This window comes from Erinaceus europaeus, chromosome 2, assembly GCF_950295315.1.
Source record: "Erinaceus europaeus chromosome 2, mEriEur2.1, whole genome shotgun sequence".
In the NCBI taxonomy this organism is placed as follows: domain Eukaryota; kingdom Metazoa; phylum Chordata; class Mammalia; order Eulipotyphla; family Erinaceidae; genus Erinaceus; species Erinaceus europaeus.
The window spans coordinates 155,700,442-155,727,485 of record NC_080163.1 but is presented as its reverse complement, the minus strand read 5'-3'; the positions used below and the strand labels follow the sequence as shown (position 1 = coordinate 155,727,485).

Sequence of the window (27,044 nt, the reverse complement as noted above, 5' to 3'; positions counted from 1 at the left end):
AGATAGTTTGGCAGATATGAGGTTCAATATCCATGTAGTAGTTTTCCATATTAAAAAGAAAAAAAAAAGTGATACTGTTTCCTATGACCTCAAACCTTCTATGTGTGTATCAAATTGTGACTCTAGACATCCAGGGAGCCTCTGTTTCTTCTGAAAGTACAAACCATCTCTGAATTTCAGTTGTTACTAAAATGATTTTTAAGCACTTAACGTTGTTTATTCCAGTTGAATAATCACTCCCCCCCTTTTTTTTTTGCCAAATTGACAATAAGATGAACACTTGTAAAGTAAACTTGTTCAGGATACTGCCCAATCTTGTCAGGTTTTTTTAAAGGGTTAAATGAGATGCCACCTAGCCTTGTTAGTTATTTTAAAGGATTAAATTAGGTATTACAACCTTGGTTCCTAGGAAATGTTCATATGTTATTAATCACTAAATAGTATAGTGGATAAGAGGCATATTCCAGATCACTTAGGTTTAAATGTTGGCCCCACACTTTTGCCAGCTATGTGATGCGAGGCAAGTTCTACTACCTTTATGCCTTGCCATTCTTATCTATGTGTTAGCATAACAAAATCTATAGGACTGAATTGTTAGAATTTAACATGGGAAATGCGAAAGGTGAATATGACTAAGTCTGGCCTACAGATTAATGTTCAGAAAATGGTACTTTCAGTTATTAATGCCTCTTGAATTGTATTTTACATAGTCACTGAAAAATATTTTTCCATAGCTACTATTAATGCTTAGTAACATGTACCTAAATTACTGATTTAGAAGCTTCTTGAATAGGTTTGTTTGAGAACTATATCTGAAAATTGTGTGTATCTGTCTCTGTGTGTGTCCTCTGGGTAGGAAATAATTCTAATATTTAAGACTTCACATATAGCAATGTTTACAGAGGACTGCATTTGTGTTAGATGTTATCTAAAGACAAGTGCAGCAACTGTCTGTGCACATGTGATTTTCACTGAATTATCTTTCCCTACCAGATTGTTACTTCATTTAGAGTTTTAACAGTCACATTATCAATAGTGTGAGTTGCTTCATTACAGTAAGACATGGCTTTAACCTCAGGATCTTGAGTAAAATGAGATTTTTTTTTAAAGGATGGACAAGTGTATGTATGGTGAAATTTGCTTGTTTTATCTTTGACCTTAAAAATGTACATACTGGTTTTTATAACATCAAAATAAAAAGAGGAGTAGTACTTAGAAGATTAAGGTTATAATAGGCAATGAATAGGACTTTCTAATAAAGTATTTGTTTAATATGATGATTTTTTTTTACCAAAAATAATCTGTTCTAAGAGCCCAACTGAATTCTTTAAGCACCCTGGGGTGTATATTTACATATTTTTTTCATTGCTCTATCTGGACATGAGCTCCTAGGGTGGAAATATTGTGACATTATGGGTATCTACCATCTAGCTGACGCTCAAATTAATAGATCATATGAGAATTTGCCTTCACTGCATTTGATTCTATGCATTCCATATATAAAACGGGTCAGGCCTGGAATTAAAAAAAAAAAACCTGATTTTTTTTTTAATCCTGCACTTTCTAAATTGATTTTTTAAGTATAAGTGTTTCAGATTCCTTATCTGTAATAAGATGGTTAGTAACTCTTGATCTACCTAGCTCTACTATTTTGATGAGGATTCAATGAGATACTGTTCATGAAAGAACTCTGTTAAATGTAAACTGTCTTATGCACAGTTTATTTGTACGTTAACTACTGGCACTGGAGTCTGATGCCCGGGTTAGATTCGTCTCGGTTGCTTGCTAATGGTGTATGATTAAGCATATTGTGCAACCTTTCTGCCTTGTGTTTTTTTCTTTTTTTCTTCATCTACAAAATGGTAGTGTAATAACCTTATCTCATAGATTGAGTTTGCAGATTCAATGATAGACTGCACTACGGGAGCACACCTGTCAGGTAGCAGGTGCTTGTTAAGGTGAGCTGCTTTATCAGCTTCATCCTCAACACTAGCACTAGCATCAGCATCCAACGGCTTCCAGGTTGTGGATACAGACTTAGCTGGTGTGGATAGTTAACGATGACTCAGGGGCGAGGGAGAAACAAAGATATGCGTGGTCTAAGAAAATGAGGATCCATTTTAGCACTGTTAACTTATTAGATAGAGTCAAATTGAGAAGGAAAAGGGAGTTAGAAAGAGAGACACCTACACTACAGCATGCGGCATGGCTAGTGATGCTTTCCCCCTGCATGTGGGGACTAGGGGCTTGAACCCAGGTCCTTGCACATTGTAATTTGTGCTCTCTAACAGGTGTGCTACCACCTGGTCCCAGAAAATGATGGTCCATTTTAGTAGCTTTACTGTGACTCCTACTGACTAGTGCTCTAAAGTACACTTTGAGACTGCTTGCCATGTGTTAGACACAATTCTAAGGACCTCATATATATTAAATCTTTCTAACCTCCTGAAGTAGGTGGTATAAATATATGCTTTATAATATATTTTATAGATGAGGAATATATAATGTATATTTATATAACAACTGTGTGTGTGTGTGTGTGTGTGTGTGTGTGTTTTGTAGATGAGAAAATTGAGGTGTGGAAAGGATAACTTGCTCATGACAACCCAGCCACTAAGGCAGTGAGACTCCATATTCTGTGTTCTTCCTCCCCATTTAAAATCCATGAAAACAACCATAGTTTTGTCTTCATTGCAACGAAGACTTGTGATACTTGCCCCATCAGCTTTGCTTAAATATGAGTTCTGAGTTCTTTTGTTGATTGTCACTAGGGCTTTACTGCTCTGAATTGACATTTTGTTTGTTTGTTTGTTTAGATAAAAAGACAGAGACAGAGGGAGAAAAAGAGGGAGTGAGAGACATCACAGCACCAAAGTTTATCCTGAAGTAGTGGTGGTTCAACTTGAACATAAGTTGCAGATAGGACAAAGCAGGCACTTTCCCAGCCTGTTAGAGTTTTGTACTGTTGTGTCTCGGTCCCAAGTTGAAGAAGTGTTTGTGTGTGTGTGTGTTAAAACTTCCAAGTTCTTCAAGTCTAGGTATACGTATCTTTATACCCCTGTTTACTAGAAATGTCCCACAAACATTTCCAATTCTACATACCTAAAACTGGACTCATTCTCCAGGATCTTGAGGAGTTGTTACTATGTGCCTCAATTTCCTCATTTTAAAAATGCAAGTGTCTTATGTCTGGTTATTGCTGGATTAAAGGAGATAATATTGATATGATGCTTGCTGCAATGCCTGTTACGTAGTAAGCACTAAATAAATGTGCCCCTTGCTCTTATTGTCACCGTGGGCACAGGGAACAGGCAGTCCTCCAGGCTTGAGGAAAACAGAAGGGTCTCAGCTGGGCATCCTGGCTTCACTCGCCCAAGCGGTTAACATTTCTACAGTGGCTTTGGTTTGGCTGTTACTGAAAGAGAGAGTGGGCAGAAGGATGCAGAGGGGCGGGGGGCGAACAGATATATACAAAGGAGTGAATTATAACAAAGAGCTTTTTCTGCTTCAGTTCTTGTGTAGAAAACATATGTTCAGTGATGCAGGCAGCAGTTGGGTTAAAGACACACTGTAGGGCTGCAGACAAAAGGTCTGCACTCTTCTTGCATTCACAATGTTTCCAAACATATTCACTTGTCTCACTTGTTAGGGCCCGAGCTGTCAGCTGGATCCTCTTCAAGTGTGATTTCTTTTTCGAGTTCCCTTTCAAAGGCCTCCCCTGCCCCCCTTCTCCTCTCCCCCAGTGTTTTACACTTCATATAATCCAGTGTGCTTTACGGACCTCGTCAGGCTGGGGGGAGGAGGGAATTCATCTGATGGAGATCTTGGGTAACTTTTCACTTGCCCAGTGATCAGAAGGTGCTAAGCCACTTTTAGGCCAAACATCATCAGTAGCTTAATTATTTAGTGCTCGGTGTAGCTAGCCAATTCTTCACCTTCAATTTACAGGCAAGCAAATAGATTAATGCAGTGAAATGCTTAGAAGGGGTGACTAGGAATGGGGGCAGCGCATATGTTGTAGCAGCGTTGGGACCATTCTTGCTTTTATTTGCAGAGTGAATAATTTTAGATAGAAAGAAAAAGCACTTCTGAAATAATTAGAGAGAAGTCAGCTAGCATGCTAGCATGCATTATGTAAACTGTATACTTGCCTGTACTTAATCTAAATTCAGGGAGTATTGCAATGAGCAAAATGGTTTAAACCTTTTAATTTATTGAAGGTTTTACTGCTTTGGTGGACCTATTTCCATTAATGAGTCTTTAGAAAGAACTTTTACTTTTCTGTATATAGTATTTTATCTTATGCGAAAATTCATAATTCATATTATATGTATATTGCTTTTATTTATGTAATATGAACTGATTACACAATGCTAGTAGAGTTTCCACTACAATGATGAATGGGCTAGAAATATAAAGAGTTAAGGTATTAGTGTTTCTGTCACTGGTGCATATTACCCTTGAACATTTTTTTCTTCCTAATCACAGTTTTTCCATCTGCAAAATGGTAATTACATTATCACTGTACCATATAGAATATATCATAATGAAAAAGAAGTATCTGTAACATGATAATAAAAATACTCTGTTGCCTTTGCAGAAATCTTGTGTGTCCTGTCGTCACATTACTGATTCAATTCAACCCCTTTATTTCTTTTTCTAACAGTCTTCCTCAGGGCCTCTATTTTATGATATTGCTTATTAGTTGGGTTGCTCATCCTGGAAAACACCCGTATTTTCTAAGGAAGAGGAGCAGCCGGGAGGGAGGCAGGGGAATTTCCCATTGGCTTAGAACTTTAAATGGCTTGTTAGCTCATTTCAGCTTAGAGACAATTACAATTCTGCTAATGAATAGACAGTCAAATGGAATTTCCCACATGTGGTGTCTTCTGGTGTGAGGGTAATTTCAGCACCTAAAAATCCTCGGACATCAAACACTGTATTAAGATTTTCTAAAGAAAAGTGCCACCCGAGTCATCCCCATCAACATGTGTCAGAACTGACAAAGGAAACTTCTGATGTTATTACCATTTCGGGTGCTGTCATTTGAAAATCCTTGAAAGGAAGACATTGAGGGATTGTATATTTATATTCCTCAGACTGAAAAAAAAAAATCCCAGTCTGCAGAGATTTTAGTAACAGATAAAGTAAGACTATGATTTGGGATGGAATTGCATCTAAAGTGGGCACCTTTTTTTTTTTCTTTTTGCTCAGAGTGGAGTGTCACCCACTGCCAACAGTTGAAGGACTGCAGAATAAATTGATGTTCTTTCCTATATCCAATGGACTCAGTTTACAGAATGTACAGAATGATAGGAAAGGGAAGTGAGGGTAACATGTGTTTGAAAGACTTTACCTTTAGTGTGCATACATTTCCTTGTTTGCTTTTAAAGAAAGCTAATGCTTCAGAAACTAGAATGATCCCTGGGCTTTCTTGGTACCAATAATTATGCTGCTTCTTTCACTTCTTTGTAAACTGGTTGTATTATATAGATTGCAAGTAACAGTGACTAAGAGTAGACTCCACTGAAACAAACAAATCTATTAGGCTACTTGGAAAATGGTGGGTTGGTGAAGGGAGGGGAGGGGAGAACAATGGTTTTGTAAATTCTATAAAGGAGAGGAAGGAAAAAAAAGTCTCTCAGTCACTATGCAGAGACCAGAAATCAAATCCCATTTCCTATAATAAGAAGCCCCTTGTTTTAGCCATGGTAGTTAATGTACTGTATGTGAAAGATTTAAGACTAGTTGGAAAGCTTTGCTTCTGTTTTATTAGGCTGCTATTGAAAAGCCAACAGCATAACTTCGACTAGGTGCTTTGAGATTTCTTAATGGGCTGTCAGGGGCAAGACACCAGGGCTGTGCTATACTAGCTCTTTCCTGTACATTAAAACAACAGGGGCCAAGCGATCACATACAGAAGTATGAATTACTTGATGCTTTCTCTGTTCCATATGGCCAGCCATGTCTTTGGCAATTAATCATGTACAAAATCAGTCGAGTGCTCTCTGAAGCATTGAAGTCAACATTAAGTTGTACCTGTGCCAGTGGGGGCAGTGGGGTTACAAGCATAAAATAGCAGGATGAGGGGCTACTGGCGCCAAAGCCCAAGCAGCTGGCTTCTATAAACAACACTTTTCCCCCCCTCTTCACTTTTTTTTTCTTCTTCTCTTTCTCTCTTTATTTATTTGGTTTTTGCCTCCTTTGACAAACACATGGGCTGTTTTTCAAAATCATCTGAAACACCAGAATTGCTAAACAGAACTCTGAGGTTTAACCTCTATTCACTGCCCTGTCACCCCAGATTAAATCTTTGAGGCCGGCCATCTTTCCCTCTGCTGTCTGGGCATTCTCCCCAGCAACCACATAACTGATCCTGAGACCTCAAGCTATACCGAGTAGGCTGTTGTACCTTCATAGTTTTTATTGAGACATACTGTGATTCCTGTACTGTTAAGAGGAGAATGCTAGGAGTCACTCTGACAATGCTTAGAAAAAAATTAGTCAGTCACACTCATCATTCATGGCTATGATATTTTAGTATTAAAAAAAAAATTTTAAAAAAAATCAGTATCCAAGAGCCAAGAGATAGCTCACTAGGTAGAACACATGCCTTTCTCTGCCTGTGACTCTGGGTTCAAGCACTAGGCCACAGGTGAGCATTGTGAATGGCGCTCACCAGAGGGCACTATAGATGGTAGAGTGGTATTCTCTTTCCTCTCTATCTCACCCTCCTTCCTTCCTCCCTCTTTCTCTAAAAAAAAAAAAAAGAAAAGAAAAAAAGAAAGAAAATTGAATTAGCGGTGTCCACACATGTGTGTGAAGTCCCAGGCTTGTTTTCATGTACCACAGAAAATAAAAGCAGTATTCAAATCTTCTGTGTTTTTACTGCTGTTGATGAGAATATGAGTTAGTCTCTAACATTTATCTTGCATTTTGTTTGTATCAAACACTGTATAAAACACATGTATTTTTTTCCCTATAACCTTTCCAAGAGTTTTAAGTGTTATCACATCTGCACAGATGAGGAAATTGATAACAACCACAACAAAAAAATTTTCCAACTTCGACTTCGAAGTTGAAAAACAAGATTAGAAAAGAAAACACAAGTCGAACCTGAAATGGAATTGGAGTATTACACCAAAGTAAAAGACTCTGGGGTGGGTGGGTGGGTGGGGAGAATACAGGTCCATGAAAGATGATGAATGACATAGTGGGGGTTGTATTGTTAAATGGGAATCTGGGGAATGTTATGCATGTACAAACTATTGTATTTACTGTTGAATGTAAAACATTAATTCCCCAATAAAGAAATAAATTATTTTTAAAAATAAAAAAATTAAATTAAATTAAAAAATAAAAATAAATAAAAAAGAAAAAGAAACTTATGCTCTAGTGAAGAGAGAGAAATCACACTAACAAAATAGGTCCAACAATATATCATATGGTGCTCAGTGTTGGGGGGGGGGGAATCAAGCAGAGAATGCAATAGAAAGTGTATAGAGGATGATCACATTTAATTTAAAGTAGTTAGGGAAGATCTCACAAGTAAATAACATTGAAACAAAGTTCTAAGCAGTATTGGTGGCATAATAGTGGCTTTCTGGATAAAGTAATTAAACCTCTTCTCTGGTAGTACAATTTGAGGGTAAAGCTTTTTGTTTGTTTGCTTTTATCTCCAAATATTCTTTCCATCACCTAAAAAAAAAATTTCCCCCCTGAATTCTTTCCTCACAGAAATTTCTTGATTACTCCCAGCGTCTTTAGCTCAGTAAAGTACGAGGGGGAAATGCTGAAGTCTGTCTTGGTGGTATATATTTTGAAGATTCATTAGGGAAAGTGCTGAGATGATCTTTCAAATAAAGTGGTTCTGGAAGATGAACTGAACCAAGCATATCTCTATGTGGGAATAAAAGGCTGTTTTGCTGGCAGCTGCTCAGAGACTTTTGCCTTTGTGCCTTTATTTCAAGATAGTTCTGTTTATCTGCTGCTTTCCTTGGTAAGGAGCATATGAAGGGTGTGGGAGGGAGGATGAAGACAGCAACCATAAGCAGTCCAGTAGACATGGCACTCAGTGGTGACTTGCTGTTATCTCTTAGCCGAGGTCATCCAGGATGTGTTTTCTCACATTCAGGAAACAGAGGGAAGAAAGTTTTTAACATTGTGTAAACATTAGCACACCCCCCCCCAAAAAAAAAAAAAAAACCCTGCTCCCAGAGAGGGAGATAAAGTAGGCAAAAAGGCTGAGAGGCATGTTTATTTGTTCTGCTCGGCTGTGGACCCAAGTATTCTGGAAATCTTTGGCGGTGCCCAGTCCAGTTTAGAAAATGTGAAGGCATCACTCAGCATTGAGCTACAGAGGCCTCACAAAAGAGCCATCTTAAACTGACAATCATTAAATGAAGGAAGACCTGAGATCGACCTTTCTTTGATGGGGACTAAGGCTATCTCAGTGGGTTCTGGGCCTTTCTTCTTAAAAAAAAAAAAGGGAAGGGGGAATGTTCCTGGACTTTTTAAAGAGGGGAGTCCTGGTTGAGTTTTTGACAGCCTTTGGCAATGTTGATGTGAGGAAATAGCTTTCCCAGCTGATAACATCTTAGACCCAGTTTCTTCACAAGTTGAACCTTTAGCCCTCATTATCACTCAGAACATATCTTTGTAATTTGTGTGTGCAGAGGAAAATACAACCCTAACATGAGACAGCTATGTATATTAAAAGCGTTAAGGACAGCTGTTTTCCCAAGACAGTATTACTTTATTGATGGAGTTGAGGGTGGAGAGGTGGGAAAGAAATGTAGTTGTTAGCATTCTGGTGGGGATTTTAAAAAACAGTTTGTTTGGTTTTTTTGTAAAGTTATTTTTAAAAAATTATTTACTGATTTTTTTTCCCCAATATATTTTTGTGACCCAGGAGGTGACACAATGGCTAGAGCAGTAGACTCAAAAGCATGGAGTCGGGAGTTGGGCGGTAGCACAGCGGGTTAAGTGCACATGGCGCAAAGCGCAGGACTGACGTAAGGATCCTGGTTCAAGCCCCAGCTCCCTACCTGCAGGGGAGTTGCCTCACAAGCGGTGAAGCAGGTCTGCAGGTGTCTCTCTTTCTCTCCCCCTCTCTGTCTGTCTTCCCCTCCTCTTTCCGTTTTCTCTCTTTCCTATCTAACAACAGTGACATCAATAACAACAACAACAACAATAAAACAAGGGCAACAAAAGGAAATAAATAAATATTTCAAAAAAAGAAAAAAAGCATGAAGTCCTGAGGTGGATCCCTGTCATCACATGCCAGAGTGATTCTCTGGTCCTCTCTCTTATGTTAATAAATAAATGAATCTTTAGAGAAAAAGCATTTGCTGTTACAGAGTGAGAGACCAGTGCACTGGCCCAGCTCTGGCATTCAGTATTCAAATAAAGTGCTCTGGGGCCTGAAGCATACAAGTTGTATGCTCTGACAGGCTGAGTTACCTACCTGGCCTGGTCATGTTGATGGCTTATGTGCCATTTCAAAGGGGAAAAACAGTAGCAGAATTTTTTAATATGCTAAATAGAGGGATTATCAGTCATTTTTGTGGAATGCCTTGCATTTGATTAGACAGAGTTCTTTGATTTATGAAAAGAGTGGATTAAATCTGAGTTCTGACAGGCTGGGGTATGGATTGATCTGCCAACACCCATGTCCAGCAGAGAAGCAATTACAGAAACCAGACCTTCAGCACCCCAAAAGAATTTTGGTCTATACTCCCAAAGAGGGAGAAGTGATGGGGGAGATGACTAGAAGGTTCTGAACTCCAAATCCATCAGGGCTGGGAGAGAGAAGAGGGGAAGAAAAAAAAATCTACCTGTGAAAGCTGATAAATTAGAAAATTATTAGATTTATCTGCAAATTAAAAAAAAAAAGAATCTGAGTTCTGGGATTAGGATTTACCAATCAGAAGCTGTTACTGCATATAAGAAAGGAGCCAGAAGAATTAAAGACTTACATATAGTTACCAAGTACAAAGTCAATGCTGTACTTCTTTATTTTTTATTTTATATCTATTTTTCTTATTGTCACCAGGGTTATTGCTGGGGCTCAGTGCTGGCACTAGGAATTCACCACTCCTGGTGGCCTTTTTTTTTTTTTTTTTTTCTATTTTATTTGAGAGGACAGGGAGAGGTAGAGAAAGAGAGACCCGACCTGTAGATAGACCTGCTTCGGGATTGTGAAGCTCCTCCCCCCACCCAAGTGGAGAGCAGGGACTTGAACTCCTTCTTGAGCCTGGTAATGTGTGTGCTCACCGGGTGTGCTACCACCCACACCCAATGCTGTCCTCCTTTAAATCTGAGTGACTCCTCTCTGAACATTTTATATTTTAAGCTCTTCATATTACATTTACATCTATTCACTGATTGTCAATTTGCTTTGTTGTTTGCTTTTTCTTGTGGAACTGAGCCTTATGCATTGTGATTTTTCCACTTTTTCCCCCCATTCAGATAAAAGAGAGAAGACACCAAGGCAGGGCTTTGCTGTCACTATAGCATCTTCTTTGTGGTGGCTCAAATGTGGGTATTATGGATAGTAGTGAGCTTTCTCTCTCTGACTCCATATGTTTGTTGTGTGTGTGTGTGTGTGTGTGTGTGTGTGTGTGTTTAATGATTCCTTATAATTAGGACATAGTGAAAGTTACTGAAGGTAATAATAATGTGTCCATTTTTCTAACAAAGAAGTGAAACTTAAGCCTTAAATTCAAGGCTTCTCAAAGTTTTGCTTTTTCTTTGCTTACTCTCAGTCTCTCTCTCTCTCTCTCTCTCTCTATATATATATATATATATATATATATATGTATATATATGTATATATATGTATATATATACATATAAACATAAGTATATAATCTTTGTTAGCAAAATAGCTTTCAAATATGAATTTATTCAGTAAAATCTGTGCAACTCACCTAATTCTTATTGGACACATTTTTGCAAAGTTTATTTCACACTATTTTGGTCTTCAATAGTATTTGGGGACTGAAAGTTCATTTTATTGACCATACTCTGATGTGTCACTTGTTACCCATATCTTATACAGCCAGTTGAATGTATGATCAAAACTGTTCTGACTTAGGTGGCTTGAGAGAATGGAGTGCCTTGTCTCCTTTGACCTTGAGATACCTTCGGGAAATACTGGGCTTGTTGAAGAAAGCTTAAAATATTGCTGTAATTAATAGTGACTTGATTTGAAAAGGAGCTATATGTTCTGGCTTATGTATTTGAAGATCACTTTACAGCAAGAACATTTTTGAAAGACGTGAGACTGGGAGAGTAAGATTTGTTTGGTTGCTAGTTTGTAGTCCAAATGAGAGGTGTACCTGAATTACACACATGGCAGTAGGGAAGAGATAATTCCTAGTCATATGAACAGAAAGAGATGATAAATCCCAATGCCTGGGCAATAGGAGTCAAGGGAAGGGGAAGAAGATGACCAAAGAAATGTCTAGCACTATTGTATCTAGTTTGGGTGGTTGCATTGATAGTGATCTCATTTGCCATTTTAGAGAAATAAGTGAGAAGGAATGGATTGATAAAGAGGAAAGAGATTGGAGAACAAAAAATGTTCAACTATGGGCAAGTAGAGGTTGAGATGCCATCTTTGAGATGTGTGGTTTAAAATTGCTAGCCTCTTGTTGACTATATAAAGTGAGAACTCAGCAGTGAGGTCTGCTTGAAAGTCAGGTGTAGAAATTATGAATCTACAGAGGATCCTGAAAGACATAGGGTCGGGAGATCACCCACACATAGAGCAAGCAGAAGAGTTGAGAAGAGAACTAACGGCATAGCTGTAGGTTTAACAATTAAGAATCCCAGATAAGGAAACTAAGACAGACCAAATGTTGGGTAGTGGCCTGAGAGGGTGACAGTGGTGGCAGTGGTGGTGGTGGTGGGGTATCTGCTCATGATAAAAGGTCAAGTCAAATTAAAATGGCTCTTAAAAAGAAGAAATTCCATGGGGGCGGAGGTGGAGCACTGGGTTAAACACACATAATGTGAAGTACAAGGACCTGCACCTGTAGGGGGGAGTTGCTTCACAAGTGGTGAAGCAGGTCTGCAAGTGTCTGTCTTTCTCTGTCCCTCTCTATCTTCCCCTCCTCTCTCAATTCCTTTCTATCCTATCCAAAAAAAGTGGGGAAAAAATGGCCGCAGGAGCAGTGAATTCATACTGTAGGCACTGAGCCCCCTAGGGTTATCCTAGAGGCAAAAAAAAAAAAATTACCATCTTCAAAAGATAAAGACTTTCTGCCATATAGGTTATAAAAAAAGACTATGTCTCTTACTCTGCTACATGTGGCAGTTTTATGGTTCTGATTGTTTAGTAGTTGTTTGATTTCCTATAAAATTTTGTGAATTTTTAACTGTGCAAGGCCTCTCCATACAGTCAGACTGCACCAGTTTGCATTCCCACCAGCAGTGTAGCAGAGTCCCATTTTCTTCACAACCTAACACCTGTCATTTCTGGATTTGTTAGTGAAAGCCATTCTCTCTGGTGTGAAATGGTATCTCAGTGTAGTTTTAGTTTGCATCTTCCTAGTGATTTGATTTTTTTTTTTAGATAGAGGCAGAAAAAGAAAGAGAGAGAGAGAGAGAGAGAGAGAGAGAGAAGCAAAAGAGACCACAGCACTGTAGGGTCCATCAATGAGGTGGGGGCTGGGCTCGAACCCAGGTTTCATATATGGTAAAGCAGTGCACTATCCAGGTGAACTATTTTTTTTTAATTTATTTCTTTATTGGGGAATTAATGTTTTACATTCAACAGTAAATACAATAGTTTGTACATGCATAACATTCCCCAGTTTCCCATTTAACAATACAACCCCCACTATGTCATTTATCATCCTTCATGGACCTGTTTTCTCCCCACCCACCCCAGAGTCTCTTACTTTGGTGTGATACGCCAATTCCATTTCAGGTTCTACTTGTGTTTTCTTTTCTGATCTTGTTTTTCAACTTCTGCCTGAGAGTGAGATCATCCCATATTCATCCTTCTGTTTCTGACTTATTTCACATAACATGAATTTTTCAAGGTCCATCCAAGATTGGCTGAAAACGGTGAAGTCACCATTTTTTTACTGCTGAGTAGTATTCCATTGTGTATATATACCACAACCTGCTCAGCCACTCATCTGTTGTTAGGTGAACTATTTTTTTTTTTGAATAGTGAACATAAAAGAAATTACCTATCATCCAGCAAGACCACTCTAAGGCATTTATTCAGTGGATACCCAAGTACTAATTAGAAGGGACATACATATGCACCCCTATGTTCATAGCTGTATTATTCACAATAGCCTAAGAGTGGAAACAGCCTAAATGCCATCAACAATTGACTGGCTAAAGAAGTCATGGGATATATGTTACATGGGGTATTACTCTGCTGTCAAAAAAGATGATATTGTGTTCTTTGGAACAAAATGGATGGAGCTGGTGGTGGTTATGCTTAGCGAAATAAGTAAGGAGATGAAAGACAACTACCAGATGGTTTCACTCATATGTGGAATCTAGAGATCTGATATACATGAACTTGGAACAAACAAACAGAAGCAAGTAAACTGTTTCTAAGACTTGTGAGAACTCTGGTGGTTATCTTGGAGTGGTGAGAGGGGACACAGAACTTTGGTGGTGGGTATGGTGTGGAACTATCCATGTAATCTTATAATCTTGTAAGCCACTATTAATCACAAATAAAAAATGAAAAAAATTGTAAATTTAAAGTAATAGTGGACAACTCCAGGAACCCTTTTGTTTAAGGTAGTACAGTCAAACACATTGCTAATGAGTGAATTTAAGACGAAACAAACCAGTAATAATCATAATTGCATATGTACTATGCAACTAATCCTTGCCAAAATCCTTGGAGAGGTTCTGTTGTCATCTTCATTTGCAGTTGTGAAAAGTGCCCACAGCTAGGGACTGAGCAGCCAACACTCTTTTTTATTTTATTTTTTTTAATATTTATTTATTTTCCCTTTTGTTGCCCTTGTTTTTCTTTTTTTATTGTTTTGTAGTTATTGTTGTTGTTATTGATGTCATCATTGTTAGGACAGAGGTAAATGAAGAGAGAATGGGAAGACAGAGAGGGGAAGAGAAAGACAGACACCTGCAGACCTGCTTCACCGCCTGTGAAGGGACTCCTCTGCAGGTGGGGAGCCGGGGGCTCCAAACAGGATCCTTAACATTGGTCCTTATGCTTCGCGCCATGTGCGCTTAACCCGCTGCGCTACCACCCGACTCCCAGCCAACACTCTTAAGAATATCCTTGACTTTTACTGATCAGCTGACACTTCCTTAGGTTTCTATTGAAAAAGAGAAATTTTTGCTTTAAGCCCCCAGAGTACCTGTGGTTTTACTTTGCCTATGTTTTGAATGTAGGGCAGGAAGAATGTAGCTTTGATAAGTAGCTTTTTAAAAATTAGTGCTTGCATGTTTCAACCCATTGTTTCCAACACCATTTGTTGAAGAGACTCTGCTTTCCCCATTGAATAGTCTGGGCACCTTTGTCAAAGATTAGATGTCCATAGGTGTGGGGCCTCATTTCTGGGCTCTCAATTCTATTCCACTGGTCAGTGTGTCTATTCATGTTTCAGTACCAAGTAGTTTTGATGACAGCGGCCCTATAATATAGTTTGAGATCTGGGAGTGTGATGCCTCCGGTTCTGTTCTTTTTTCTCAAGATTGTTTTGGCAATTCTAGGTCTTTTCTGGTTCCAGATAAACATTTGTAGCATTTTTTCTATTCTCCTAAAAAATGTGCTTGGGATCTTGATGGGGATAGCATTAAATTTGTAGATGGCTCTGGGTAATATATTCATTTTGATGATGTTAATTCTTACAACCCATGAACATGGAATATCTTTCCACTTCTTTGTGTCTTTTTCAATTTCTTTGAGTAGTGACTCATAATTTTCAGTATACAAGTCTTTCACTTCCTTGGTTAGATTTACTCCTAGATATTTTATTGTTTTTGTTGCTATAGTAAAAGTAATTGATTTCTAGATTTCAATTTCTTCTTAGTGTTTGCATAGAGGAATGCCACTGGCTTTTGAATGTTAATTTTATAGCCTGACACCTTACTGTATTGCCTGATGATTTCCAAAAGCTTCTTGCTGGATTCTTTAGGTTTTTCTATGTATACTATCATGTCATCTGCAAATAAGGAGAGTTTGACTTCTTCTCTTCCAATCTGTATCCCTTTAATTCCTTGCTCCTGCCTGATTGCTATGGCAAGAACTTCCAATACTATGTTGACTAGTAATGGTGATAGTGGGCAGCCCTGTCTAGTACCTTATCTGAGTGGAAATGCTTCCAGTTTTTCACCATTGAGTATGATGTTGGCTGTAGGTTTGCTATATATAGACTCCACTATCTTCAGGAATTTTCCATCTATTCCCATTTTTGTAGTATTTTGATCATAAAGGGATGTTGTATTTTGTAAAAGGCTTTCTCTGCATCTATTGATAAGACCATGTGGTTTTTGGTCTTGCTTTTGTTGATGTGGTGGATCACATTGATTGATTTACGTATATTAAACCAACCTTGCATGCCTGGGATAAACCCCACTTGGTCATGGTGAACAATCTTTTTGATATACTGCTGTATCCGGTTGGCTAGAATTTTGTTTAATATTTTAGCATCTATGTTCATCAGAGATATTGGTCTGTAGTTTTCTTTTTTGGTTGTGTCCCTGTCTGCTTTTGGTATCAGGGTGATGTTGGCTTTATAGAAGCTGGCAGGGAGTATTTCAGTGTCTTCAATCTTCTGGAAGATTTTTAAAAGTAGAGGTATTAGTTCTTCTTTGAAGGTTTTGTAGAATTCATTTGTAAAACCATCTGGTCCAGGACCTTTATTTTTGGGAAGATTTTTGATAACTGTTTCAATTTCATTAGCTGTGATGGGCCTGTTCATGTTATCCACTTCCTCTTTACTTAGTTTTGGAAGTTGGTAGGTATCTAGGAAATCGTCCATTTCTTCCAGGTTCTCTAGCTTGGTGGCATATAGTTGTTCATAGAAGCCTCGCATGATATGTTGAACATGCAGAAGAATGAAACTGAATCACTGTATTTCACCAAATACAAAAGTAAAGTGGATCAAGGACTTGGATGTTAGACCACAAACTATCAAATACTTAGAGGAAACTATTGGCAGAACTCTTTTCCACATAAATTTTAAAGACATTTTCAATGAAACAAATCCAATTACAAAGAAGACTAAGGCAAGTATAAACCTATGGGACTACATCAAATTAAAAAGCTTCTTCACAGCAAAAGAAACCACTACCCAAACCAAGAGACCCCTCACAGAATGGGAGAAGATCTTTACATGCCATACATCAGATAAGAGTTTAATAACCAACATATATAAAGAGCTTGCCAGACTCAGCAACAAGACAACAAATAACCCCATCCAAAAATGGGGGGAGGACTTGGACAGAATATTCACCACAGAAGAGATCCAAAAGACCGAGAAACACATGAAAAAATGCTCCAAGTCTCTGAATGTCAGAGAAATGCAAATAAAGACAACAATGAGATATCACTTCACTCCTGTGAGAATGTCATACATCAGAAAAGGTAACAGCAGCAAATGCTGGTGTGGGATCAGAGGAACCCTCCTACACTGCTGGTGGGAATGCAAATTGGTCCAACCTGCAATTCCTCTCCTGGGAATATATCCTAAGGAACCCAACACATCCATCCAAAAAGATCTGTGTACACATATGTTCTTGGCAGCACAATTTGTAATAGCCAAAACCTGGAAGCAAACCAGGTGTCCAACAACAGATAAGTGGCTGAGCAAGTTGTGGTATATATACACAATGGAATACTACTCAGCTGTAAGAAAAATGGTGACTTCACCGTTTTCAGCCGATCTTGGATGGACCTTGAAAAAATCATGTTGAGTGAAATAAGTCAGAAACAGAAGGATAAATACGGGATGATCTCACTCTGAGGCAGAAGTTGAAAAACAAGATCAGAAAAGGAAACACAAGTAGAACCTGAAATGGAATTGGCGTATTGCACCAAAGTAAGAGACTCTGGGGTGGGTGGGGAGAAAACAGGTCCATGAAGGATGATAAATGACATAGTGGGGGTTGTATTGTTAAATGGGAAACTGGGGAATGTTATGCATGTACAAACTATTGTATTTACTGTTGAATGTAAAACATTAATTCCCCAATAAAGAAATAATTTTAAAAAATAAAAATAAAATAAAAATAAAAATAAATTAGTGCTTGCTTGAAGATAGTTCTACATTACTAATCCTAGTGAAATATTTACATTTTTGAGGTAAAGTCAACCTTTAGGTGACAACAGTATTATGAAAAATATCACTGTTAAATTGCACTATAAAAAAAAAAAAGATGCTCTTTGACACTGTGAAGATTTTCTTTTATGTACACCTTCTTTTCAGCCTTTTATGAAATACGGAAATGCTACCAATAGACTATTAGTAGTAAGCATTCTCAGTCATCAACCTAAGTGCACCCTTTCTTTTCTAATTTTTCCTCCTGGGATTCACTGTTCCAGGTTGACTTTTCTAAACCAAAAATGGAAGGGGGGTCAAGGGTGATTCTATAGCTCTGAAGCACTTTCCCCATTTCTAGGGGGCTTCCATGGAGGGGGCAAACCTGCATCAGGTGCATGACAGAGCAGACAGCCTCCCAGGTGAGCTATCTCACTGGTTCCCTCTTTTCTGGTATCTTAAAATGCTATGTAATAAAATTTCTATCACCCAACTATATTTATATTTGCCTGTATTTTTACTGTGTATGCATGAGATATATTTATAAATAAACTCGTATCCTATCCTTGCTTATCTAAAATGTGACTCTTAATATTAAATTTTATAAAGTTTTCATAATAATTAAATGGACTTTTCCCAGTGGACCTTAATATATGCATATAAACTCATATAGCTTCTCTTACAATTAGGATACAGAATAGTTTCATCATCCCCCAAATTTTGCTCAGTCTAATTCTTGGCAATCACTAAATTTGTTCTAGTTCCTATAACTTGCCTTTCCAAGAATATCTAGTTTTTACTCTTTGAAGACTGATTTCTTTTTCTTTTTTTTAAAAGATTTTATTTATTTATTAATGAGAAAGATAGGAGGAAAGAGAAAGAACCAGATATCACTCTGGCACATGTGCCAGAGGTCCAGAGTTCGAACTCAGGACCTCATGCTTGAGAGTCCAAAGCCTTATCACTGCACTACCTCCCGGACCACGAGTGCTGATTTGTTTAACTTGGTGTAGTACCTTTGAACTTCACCCAAGCAGTTACATATATTAATTGCTCACCTCTTTGCATGGCTGAGCAGTGTTCCATTAATGGTTATACTACAATATAGTTATCCATTTATTTGACATATCCAGTTTTTGACAGCTATGAATAAAGGCTACTGTAGACGGGCCCATGTTTCTGGGTGTCCCTTAGTTCTTCAGACAAATCCTTAGGAACAGTATTGCTGTGTCGTATGTTAAGAGTACACAGAAGTCCAATGTGCTACTCATTGCGCTACAGAGCCGTCAAGAGTACATAGAAAAGTGAAATGAGAGCTCACAGTGGGCATGCCTTAGGATACACAAGGCTCAGGTTTTACTGCTGGAACCACAAAGGAGTACTATGGTACTGCGGGGTGGGGTGGGGGTGCTGTCTGGTAGTATGTGTTTATCCCTCTCTCTTTGTCTTTCTGTGAAATGAAAACATCAGCATGGGAGCACTAAAGCTATACATGCAAGGAAACCCCAGTACCAAAGAAAGAAAATAAGTGTGTAGTGTGTGTGTGCTTATGCTTGTGCCTATGCGTGCATGCGTGCGTGCGTGCGTGTGTATAACTGAGAAATTACCAAACTATCAGGGAATGCCATTATTTTACATTTCTTTTTAAAAATTATCTTTATTTGTTTATTGGATAGGGACAGCCAGAAATTGAGGGAGCAGGGGTGATAGAAAGGGAGAGATGGAGAGACACCTGCCACACTACTTCTTCACCACTCGCAAAGTTTCCCCCTGCAGGTGGGGACTGGGGACTCAAACCTGGATCCATGCTCATTGTAATATATGCACCACTCCCCAGCCCCTATTTTACATTGCTGTCAGCATTGTATAAACTTTTAAAATTTGAATTCTGTTTTAAATGCTCTTGGGTAATGGTTGGCAAATTACATTTCATGGTGCCTTGAGGCCTTGAAGAGATAGATGCCTTATGATAAAAGGAGAACCTTTAGGTTCTTTATAACAGCCTCAAGGGGGGAAAATGTATTGGTGTATTTGTTCCTATAGACATATGTATGTGGGTTTCTATTTAAGGAGAAGTGTTTGGAAACTACTGCAAAAAGATAATGCATTCAGAGTGTGGGCTGTGGTCCTGGAGGTGCTTGGTGATGCTTTGAGCCTTCTGCAAATAGGGCTACTTTGAGAAAGTGATTCCCTCTTCAATTCCTTTTCAGTTTATGTGATTATGTCTAGTAAGTCTTCATCAGGACTGTTCATTTTCTCACATTCTTCATGTTTTTTCATTTCTTTTATTTAGAGAGAGCATGCTTTAGTGTCATAGTCCTTAGCAAGCAGTAACATCTGTCTAGAATGATGAAGACAGCTCACTTTTAATGTATTATTACTAGGTTTGTCTACTTATGGAAATTATCACCGATTTTCCATTTTTCTCAAGGTGGATTTGTTGTGTATTTTGAAAAATGTGTCAATTTAAAGAAAAATATTGACTATTGTGTAAATATTATAGACAAACATGGCAAGAATTATAAGACTGTGCCAAGAATGGCTGGAGTTTGGCAAACTCTTATCTATGGGATCAAACAGAACTCTAAGTGAATGATTTTTCTTTCTTTTTTTTTTGTGTGCAAAGTATTTCTTGTTGAAATACATAGCTGTCTCAGTCTGTTTTCTGAGCTTATATTATAGTAGCTTCTTAAAAGAAGCCAATCTGTCATTACTTTCTATTTTGTAACACTCAAGTTCTATCTGCAGCTCATTCCTTTTCCTCTGATGAGCTATTTTAATGTTACTTTCCTTACCCTACTGGGTGTTTGAATTTTCAACTCCTTCTTTAGTCATCCGAAGTCTGGACTTGACACAGTAGAATTGTTTAGAGAACACCTTCCTGTGTTGGAGGACTGAAAATGTTGCAGGGAAGCTGAATGAGTGCCCAACTAGGTGTATGGCATAATAGCATAAGTGTAATCAAAGGCAGAGACTGGGGTTTTTCCCTCGTCTAGTGCTATTCAAATTATCTTGGAACTTTCCCAGTGGAGATACTAGTTCCTGTCGTAATTATCAGTGAGTGTTTTTGATAGTAAGCAGTAGAATCATATTCTGGTGAATTTGAACGAATTGGGGCTTTCTTAAAAGGCTATTGGGTAACTCAAAGTATTAAAGGGAAAGAAAATGATCTGGACTCAGAAAGGTAAAGAAACCAGAAATAGGGGCTGGGCGGTAGCACAGCGGGTTGCGGGCACATGGTGCGAAGCGCAAGGACTGGCATAAGTATTCTGGTTTGAGCCCTTGGCCCCCACCTGCACGGGAGGGTCACTTCAAAAGTGATGAAGCAGAACTGCAGGTGTCTCTCTCCCCCATCTGTCTTCGCCTCCTCTTTCAACTTCTCTCTGTCCTATCCAACAACAACGGCAGCAATGACAACAATAACAATAAGAACAACAACAAGGACAACAGAAATGGGGGGGAAATGATCTCCAGGAGCAGTGGATTCGTACTGCGGCAATGAACCCCAGCAATAACACTGGAGGCAAAAAAGAAAGAAAGAAAAGAGAAGAGGAGAGAAGAGGAGAGAAGGGAAGGGAAGGGAAGGGAAGGGAAGGGAAGGGAAGGGAAGGGAAGGGAAGGGAAGGGAAGGGAAGGGAAGGGAAGGGAAGGGAAGGGAAGGGAAGGGAAGGGAAGGGAAACCAGAAATACTCTAAGGATGATGGGTGGTAAGAACTCAATAAATTGATAAGTTGACTCCAAATTTCCCCCATTTACTTTATCTTTCTTAAGAGTCTAAAGTCCTGAAAGAGGGAATCAAATTACCATGGTCCACATTCTTGGTAATGAAAAGTGCTTTGGATTACAACTTTAGAGACAAATGTGGAGAAATTTGGTTACAGTACCTTTGAGGATAGTAGAGTTAAAAAAGCAAAACAGTAGCAACAACAAAACCAAGATACTTGGATGTTGTTATTGAGAAAGGAGATTGAGTATGGATGGGAGGCAACCCAAATAATAAAAGTTCATTACAACACTTCTCAAAGTTGTTATGAAGCTGTTCATTATGTGTTGTCATACTAGAGCTGATTATAAGCTAAATAAGTAGGTGAATTCATTGACATCAGTTAGATAAGGAATATATTGAGTGAGGACCCAGAAAGTGGTTATTCCTTTTAGCAGTCTCCTTGGATATAAAATCATCAAAGAAATTAACCTAACTTCAGATGGGAAACATTTATGAATTTCAAAGGTTTCTGCTCTGGTTACATGAGGATAAGTACATGTTTAGATGAAAAGTTCTGTGATTTAAACTTAGAAGGTACTTGTTAACTCAGATTTCAAATACCATTGGAATACTTTTCCTTGTCTTCAAATTTGTTTTTATAGTGTCACATACAAAGTTTATGCTTAGAATACTCACATAGCAAAGCATATATATACATATATACACACACATATGTTATATATATATATGTATATATATATATATATAGTTATGGTAGAGATAAAAATTGAATTCATTATTTCAAATCTGAGTATTAATGTACTGCTGTTTGTTAGAATGAAGAGGTATGATGTGTTTGGGCTTCAGTTGCTTCTAAAAGCAATAGCTGACATTCCCCACTGCATTGTAGTCTTTAACTGTTCAACTATAAACCACAAAAATTTTAATAGTCGTAATGACAACCATTTCTTTCCAAAATCTTAAATCTTCTATGTATTTAAATGCCTGAGACTTGTTGAAGTATGAAATTAATTTTTAAAACTAAAAAGATATTTGAGATAAAATACTTATTTTGACTTCTTGTGCTATTGTTGTTCCTGTCTTTGCAAGATTTTGATTTGTAACAAGCAAGGGAAATGAATAGTGAACCAGAAAAAAAAAGTGCCGGCCTGTCTGGAGATAGAAATTAATGATTCAAATAAGAGCGGCTATACAGAAAGCCTCAGCTGGGTGGCAGGATAAGTAGAAAGAGTGAAAGTCCGAGACTGCTTTTTTTTTTTAAGACAAAACAAAAAACTCACAGTGAAGTGTAAGTGTACGTGAAAAACATTTTAAATAACAGCTCATGGTAGGCAATTCCCAGGAAAAAGAAATCATTGGTGTACTGAGAAAATTAGAGTGAGAATGCACAGTATCTTGATGTGTTACTTAAGGCAATGGTGCTTTGGAGTTTACCTTATGTGCCATGTACATTGATTAAATACAGAATATATGCTGGCCATTTTTGACCATCATTTACTGTATTGATTTGTTAGCAGGGGAACTGTAATAAAAAAGCCATTGATTTACTGTCCTTATTTGCTTATGGGCTTTTTTTTTATTATTAATTTTTCACCTTTTCTTTCTCTGTTTTGGATCATTTCTTCTAGACAAATGTTGTGCTTCGTGAAGTTAAAAGAGAGGGGCTCCCCATGGAACAAAGGAATGAAATCTTAAGTGCCATCCTTGCTTTGCTTACTGCACGTCAAAACCTGAGGAGAGAATGGCACGCCAGGTCAGTTCTGTCATGAAACGGAATTTGTTGCCCCTGCAAAAGAAGAGCTATATTTGGCTAAGCTCTCCCTCCTAACGGGTTTCATCCCTCTCATTTGAGGGGACATGAAAAATAAGCATGTTACAGTTGCTTTCAAGCCCAAGTTATCTTTCCTGTGCACGGAATGTACATTAATTGTAATGATCCACGATGTCATCTGTATGTGTATGTGATTTATTCCTGAGTGCAGCATTTAGCATTCATGTCTGCATCTTGGATAGAGTGTGATATAAGTACCTGATGCTGAAAACCCCTTTTAATCAACATTCTAAAAGACTTGCATTGCTGTTTAGTTAGGGCAGGTGTCTGGAATAGACACATAGTGCTCCTATATCACTCAATGAACAGTGAGTTGCTGGAAAGTAGTCTGTCAACTCCATTTTTAAAATTGACCAAGTAGAAATTACTTTGGCTTCAGCTTAATTTCTTTGCACATGAACCCACCTGCGATTACAAAGCTGTTGCTGGTAGAAGCTTCTACAAATCATCAGTTTTTACAGACCCGATGCTTGCATACAAAAATAATTTCATCTTGCTCTTAATTTAAAAACAGTTGATAGGTGTCAGGTTGAGACTAGTCCTCTCATCTTTTAGGATTGTTGTTTAGATATGTAGTATGTAAAAACTATCAAATTAACAGAGGAATCAGGAGAATTGTGCTATATTTGGTCTCGGAGTCTTATTGATGTTAAAAATTCCATGTGCCTGGAAGTGGAGAACATTTATTGATAGCTATAATATTCTCCAAATGAGTTCATGCAATAGAATTTATGATAATTGATGGCTTTACTACTAACAATTATCATAAAAATGGATTTGTCTGAACAAGACTGAAGATGAGCATTTTCCAGGAATGAAGATGGTAGAGCATGTGAACTATCCATCCTGAGTAGGAATTAGAAAGCAGATTTTTCAGGTATTTGTGTTATCTTTAAATTTAGACTTGGACTGAAAGAAGAATTTTAAGATTCTTAGTGATATTCTCACCTACCTTTTTTTATAGGGTGGTCAAGCCAAGTGACATTTTCAACTACTGTAATTAAATTGGTATCTGATTTAAGTTGTAATTAATTTAAAATTTTTTCTATTACATTTTAAATACTCATATTCATTTAAGTGTGAATATTTAGTTAAGTAATGGGCTATCCACATGAGGTTCATCAGAGAGGTGTCTCCATGTTTGACCTTTCATATCTTTCCCCTGGTGATTATAACTTAGTGAAACATGGAGAAAGAATGGATTTCCCTGGAATCTCTTCCCCACCACTTCCTTTCCTCTAAAGACAAGCTCAACTCAGAGACCAAATGTTGAGAATAGATGTCCTCTGTTGAGTGGATTTTGTTTGTTAACAATAATTTCCTGAGGTACTGAATCATCAGACAACATGGCCAAAATGGCCTCTTTAAAAGGAGTCTGGTTTCAGCATTTCTGGCCCTGACTGCTAACAGTTTAATCAGGAGCTGGAGCCAGTGTTGAAGTTGATGTAGTCTAGCATCTGAAACAAAAATTCTCAAGTCCTTTGTGGTAGGGGAGGAGAAAGGAAAGAGCTTAGCAGCTGACACTACACAGGCCTCCTTAAAACTAAACACCTGAAAGAAAATTTCAAGAGAGCGGTGTCTTGAGAGCTCAGAAGGAAAAGTGTCCTCAGAGTATTAAATAACCGTAATCCTTACCCCAACCCTGCTCTGTCCCCATTTGATGTTTCCCATCCCAGTGACCTATCTAAAAGACTCATCCACATGATCCGGATAAACAGACTGTTACCATACACCTCTCTTTTCCTCATCAAAGCCTCATCTGGCCGTCTGGAATCAGGCATTGCCTCAAGTAGCCATCAAGCGTGTGGTGGTGAAAGTTATAAAACATCCACTGGAGTGCTTACCGAGCTGCCTGTGTTTTAAAGATTGGCCTATTGTGTACTTTGGAATTACAAGAAGAAAAATGTGCTTTGACAGAAAATAATTAGTGCTTGCCAAAGGCCAAGCAATAGGTTAGAGTATTTTACTTTCATCAAAGCTATCAGGGGATCAGTTAGATTAGATAATAGAATCTCCCCCCCCCCCTCTGGAAGTTAAGTACAGATGACTCTAATTACCTTATATTACACATTAGAGAATGCATTATGAATAGTACAACTTCAGGAAATTTAGGTTAACTACGACTGCAGCTGGCAGTAACTTTAGCATACATCTATTGTAATAAAGATTTCCCACTCCCAGCCCCCTCACCACCCCTCCTTCAGAAGGTTCATTTGCAATAATGGTATTCTCCAGGAGAATATTTTCAGTGAAACCTTGTGATGTAGTTTTAAAATGTTTGTCTCATTCTCACACCAGGAGAAGAGGAGCCATTGTTTTGGTACTCAGTGAAGTCTCTTAAACTGAAAGCATATGCCCCCTGTAATTTAGCTTTTTGAGGAAAGTGTCAATTCTGCATGACTCTGGGTAACCAAGTTTGTCACAGTGTCACACAACCCTGCGATTCCAGAGGCACATCTGAGTGCTGTGGGTTTCCTTCCCCAAGCTCAGTAATCCCATAAACAACCCTCTCCAAATAGGCTTATTAGGGCTGTCTATTCACTTCCCCAGAGTTGAATGATCCAAAGTACATTGGGAGAAGCTGTGTGAATGCAGGGTAAGTGTTAACAGAAGTGGTACAGAATTTCTGAAGATTTGGCTTTGTTTATACAGTCCACTCTGCCTGATGGACAGCTTGTTATAGCTTTTAAAGAACTGGGCAAGCCCTCTGATCTGACCCCTTCTTGACCTCTGCAGCCCAGAGGTCAATCTGCAGCTAATAAACTCTGAGGTTCTTAGGGTCTACTGTAGGAAGAGGCAGAAAAAGAGCAGCTGCATGGACTGGATATCCCAGGATAGGCTGCTTTAGGGTCACTCTCTGATAATGAAAATGATTACCAAATTATATGGAAGTTTAACCGCAATAGTGAGTGAGAGGAGGGTGGAGCCCAACGTATTAAGTTTGATAAATGAACTGTGAAGAGGCCCATCTGGCTCTCAACATCTTTTCTCCCCCTCTTTCCCTACCAAGGGGAAACATTTTAAAATAACAGCAGTACATATAGACTCAATGACCCATGGAAGGAGCTGGAATGGATTAAGATTTAATGGTGACAGTGGGAAAAAATTATCATTTGAAAAGTGCACTAAAGAAAAGGTACAGTTCAATATCCATGGCTGAGTTGTTTTTCTAAATAAAATATAAGAAAAATCATTGCCTTTGTTTATTCTACACAAATCCCCAGCGTCTTTTCTAGAGTGCTGGGAATTTTGAGGGCGTGTTTATCATTGAATAATTATTTGTAGTTAACTTATGGAAAGGAATGGCTTCCTTTGCCTGAAATGTGTGAGAATGAGAATGAATTTTTTTTTTTCCTTTGCCTGCTTGCTCAGTTTAGAGAATGTAGGTAAATTAACTGTTAAGGGAGAATGCCTTACAAAAATTGCGATCCATCTCAGCATTTGACTGCTGAAACATGACAGTTTTTTCCATATGCTGATACAAAGGGACAAACCTGTGACCCTCAACACTGTTACAACTGGCAGTTTTTCTATAAAAATAAGAAGAAAGCTCATAATGTTGATTGCGTAGATCTGTTTGTTCCTTCTTTATTCCTGTTTCAAAGAAACATCATAGCAATGCCAATCAGTGTCAACAAGAGATAGGTCACAGGCTGTATGTTCACTTGCAGTTAGTTGGTAAGAGAGTATTGTGTTTAAAACTCCCAGCTTCCTATGAACATAGGGTGTCCTGGTTTTGAACCAGTTCCAGTGCAGTTTTACAAAGAGGTGTTTTTCAGAGACCGTTGGCACATCCCATAACACTGTTCTCTCAAATGAGAACGATTGGGTGCATCCCGTGAGTACCCATTTATTGGGGAAACTGACGATCCTTCCTAGCCGACTGAATCCACATGGATCCCAGTCACTTTCAAAGCCAGCAACAAGCAGACATCAGGCTCAACCTGACGCTGTTGACTGGCTACGGAAGAAGGGCAAACGCTAGAAGAAGAAGATTGATTCAAGATGCATATTTGTATGACTGCCTGCTGTATATGTCATAAAGTATGGGATGCTTTGCATAAGATAGAAGGTATGCAACAATTAAATTGAAAAAGAATCTGGGGCTGAGACTCTAGCAAGTTTCCAGGAAGAGGCAGTGAAAAGCATTGAACAGGAAAGTGGCAGAGCTGTTGTTATCATGACGGAGTGCCAAACTGCTCTCATCTACTCAGGAAAG

At 38.3% G+C, this 27,044-nt stretch overlaps 1 protein-coding gene and 1 long non-coding RNA gene across 2 annotated transcripts in view; both read left to right on the top strand.

The window, feature by feature from the left end:
- The window catches only part of FTO (FTO alpha-ketoglutarate dependent dioxygenase), a 403,968-nt gene that overhangs the window by 148,023 nt on the left and 228,901 nt on the right, over positions 1 to 27,044 (top strand). The window contains exon 8 of the mRNA XM_060172141.1: positions 22,623 to 22,747. Within this exon, the coding sequence (XP_060028124.1) occupies positions 22,623 to 22,747 (125 nt within the window). The remainder of the gene's footprint in view (positions 1 to 22,622; positions 22,748 to 27,044) is intronic.
- LOC132536773 (uncharacterized) lies at positions 1,898 to 4,603 on the top strand. Its single transcript, XR_009548295.1, has 2 exons — positions 1,898 to 1,958; positions 2,563 to 4,603. It is a non-coding gene; the product is annotated as an uncharacterized LOC132536773 (long non-coding RNA).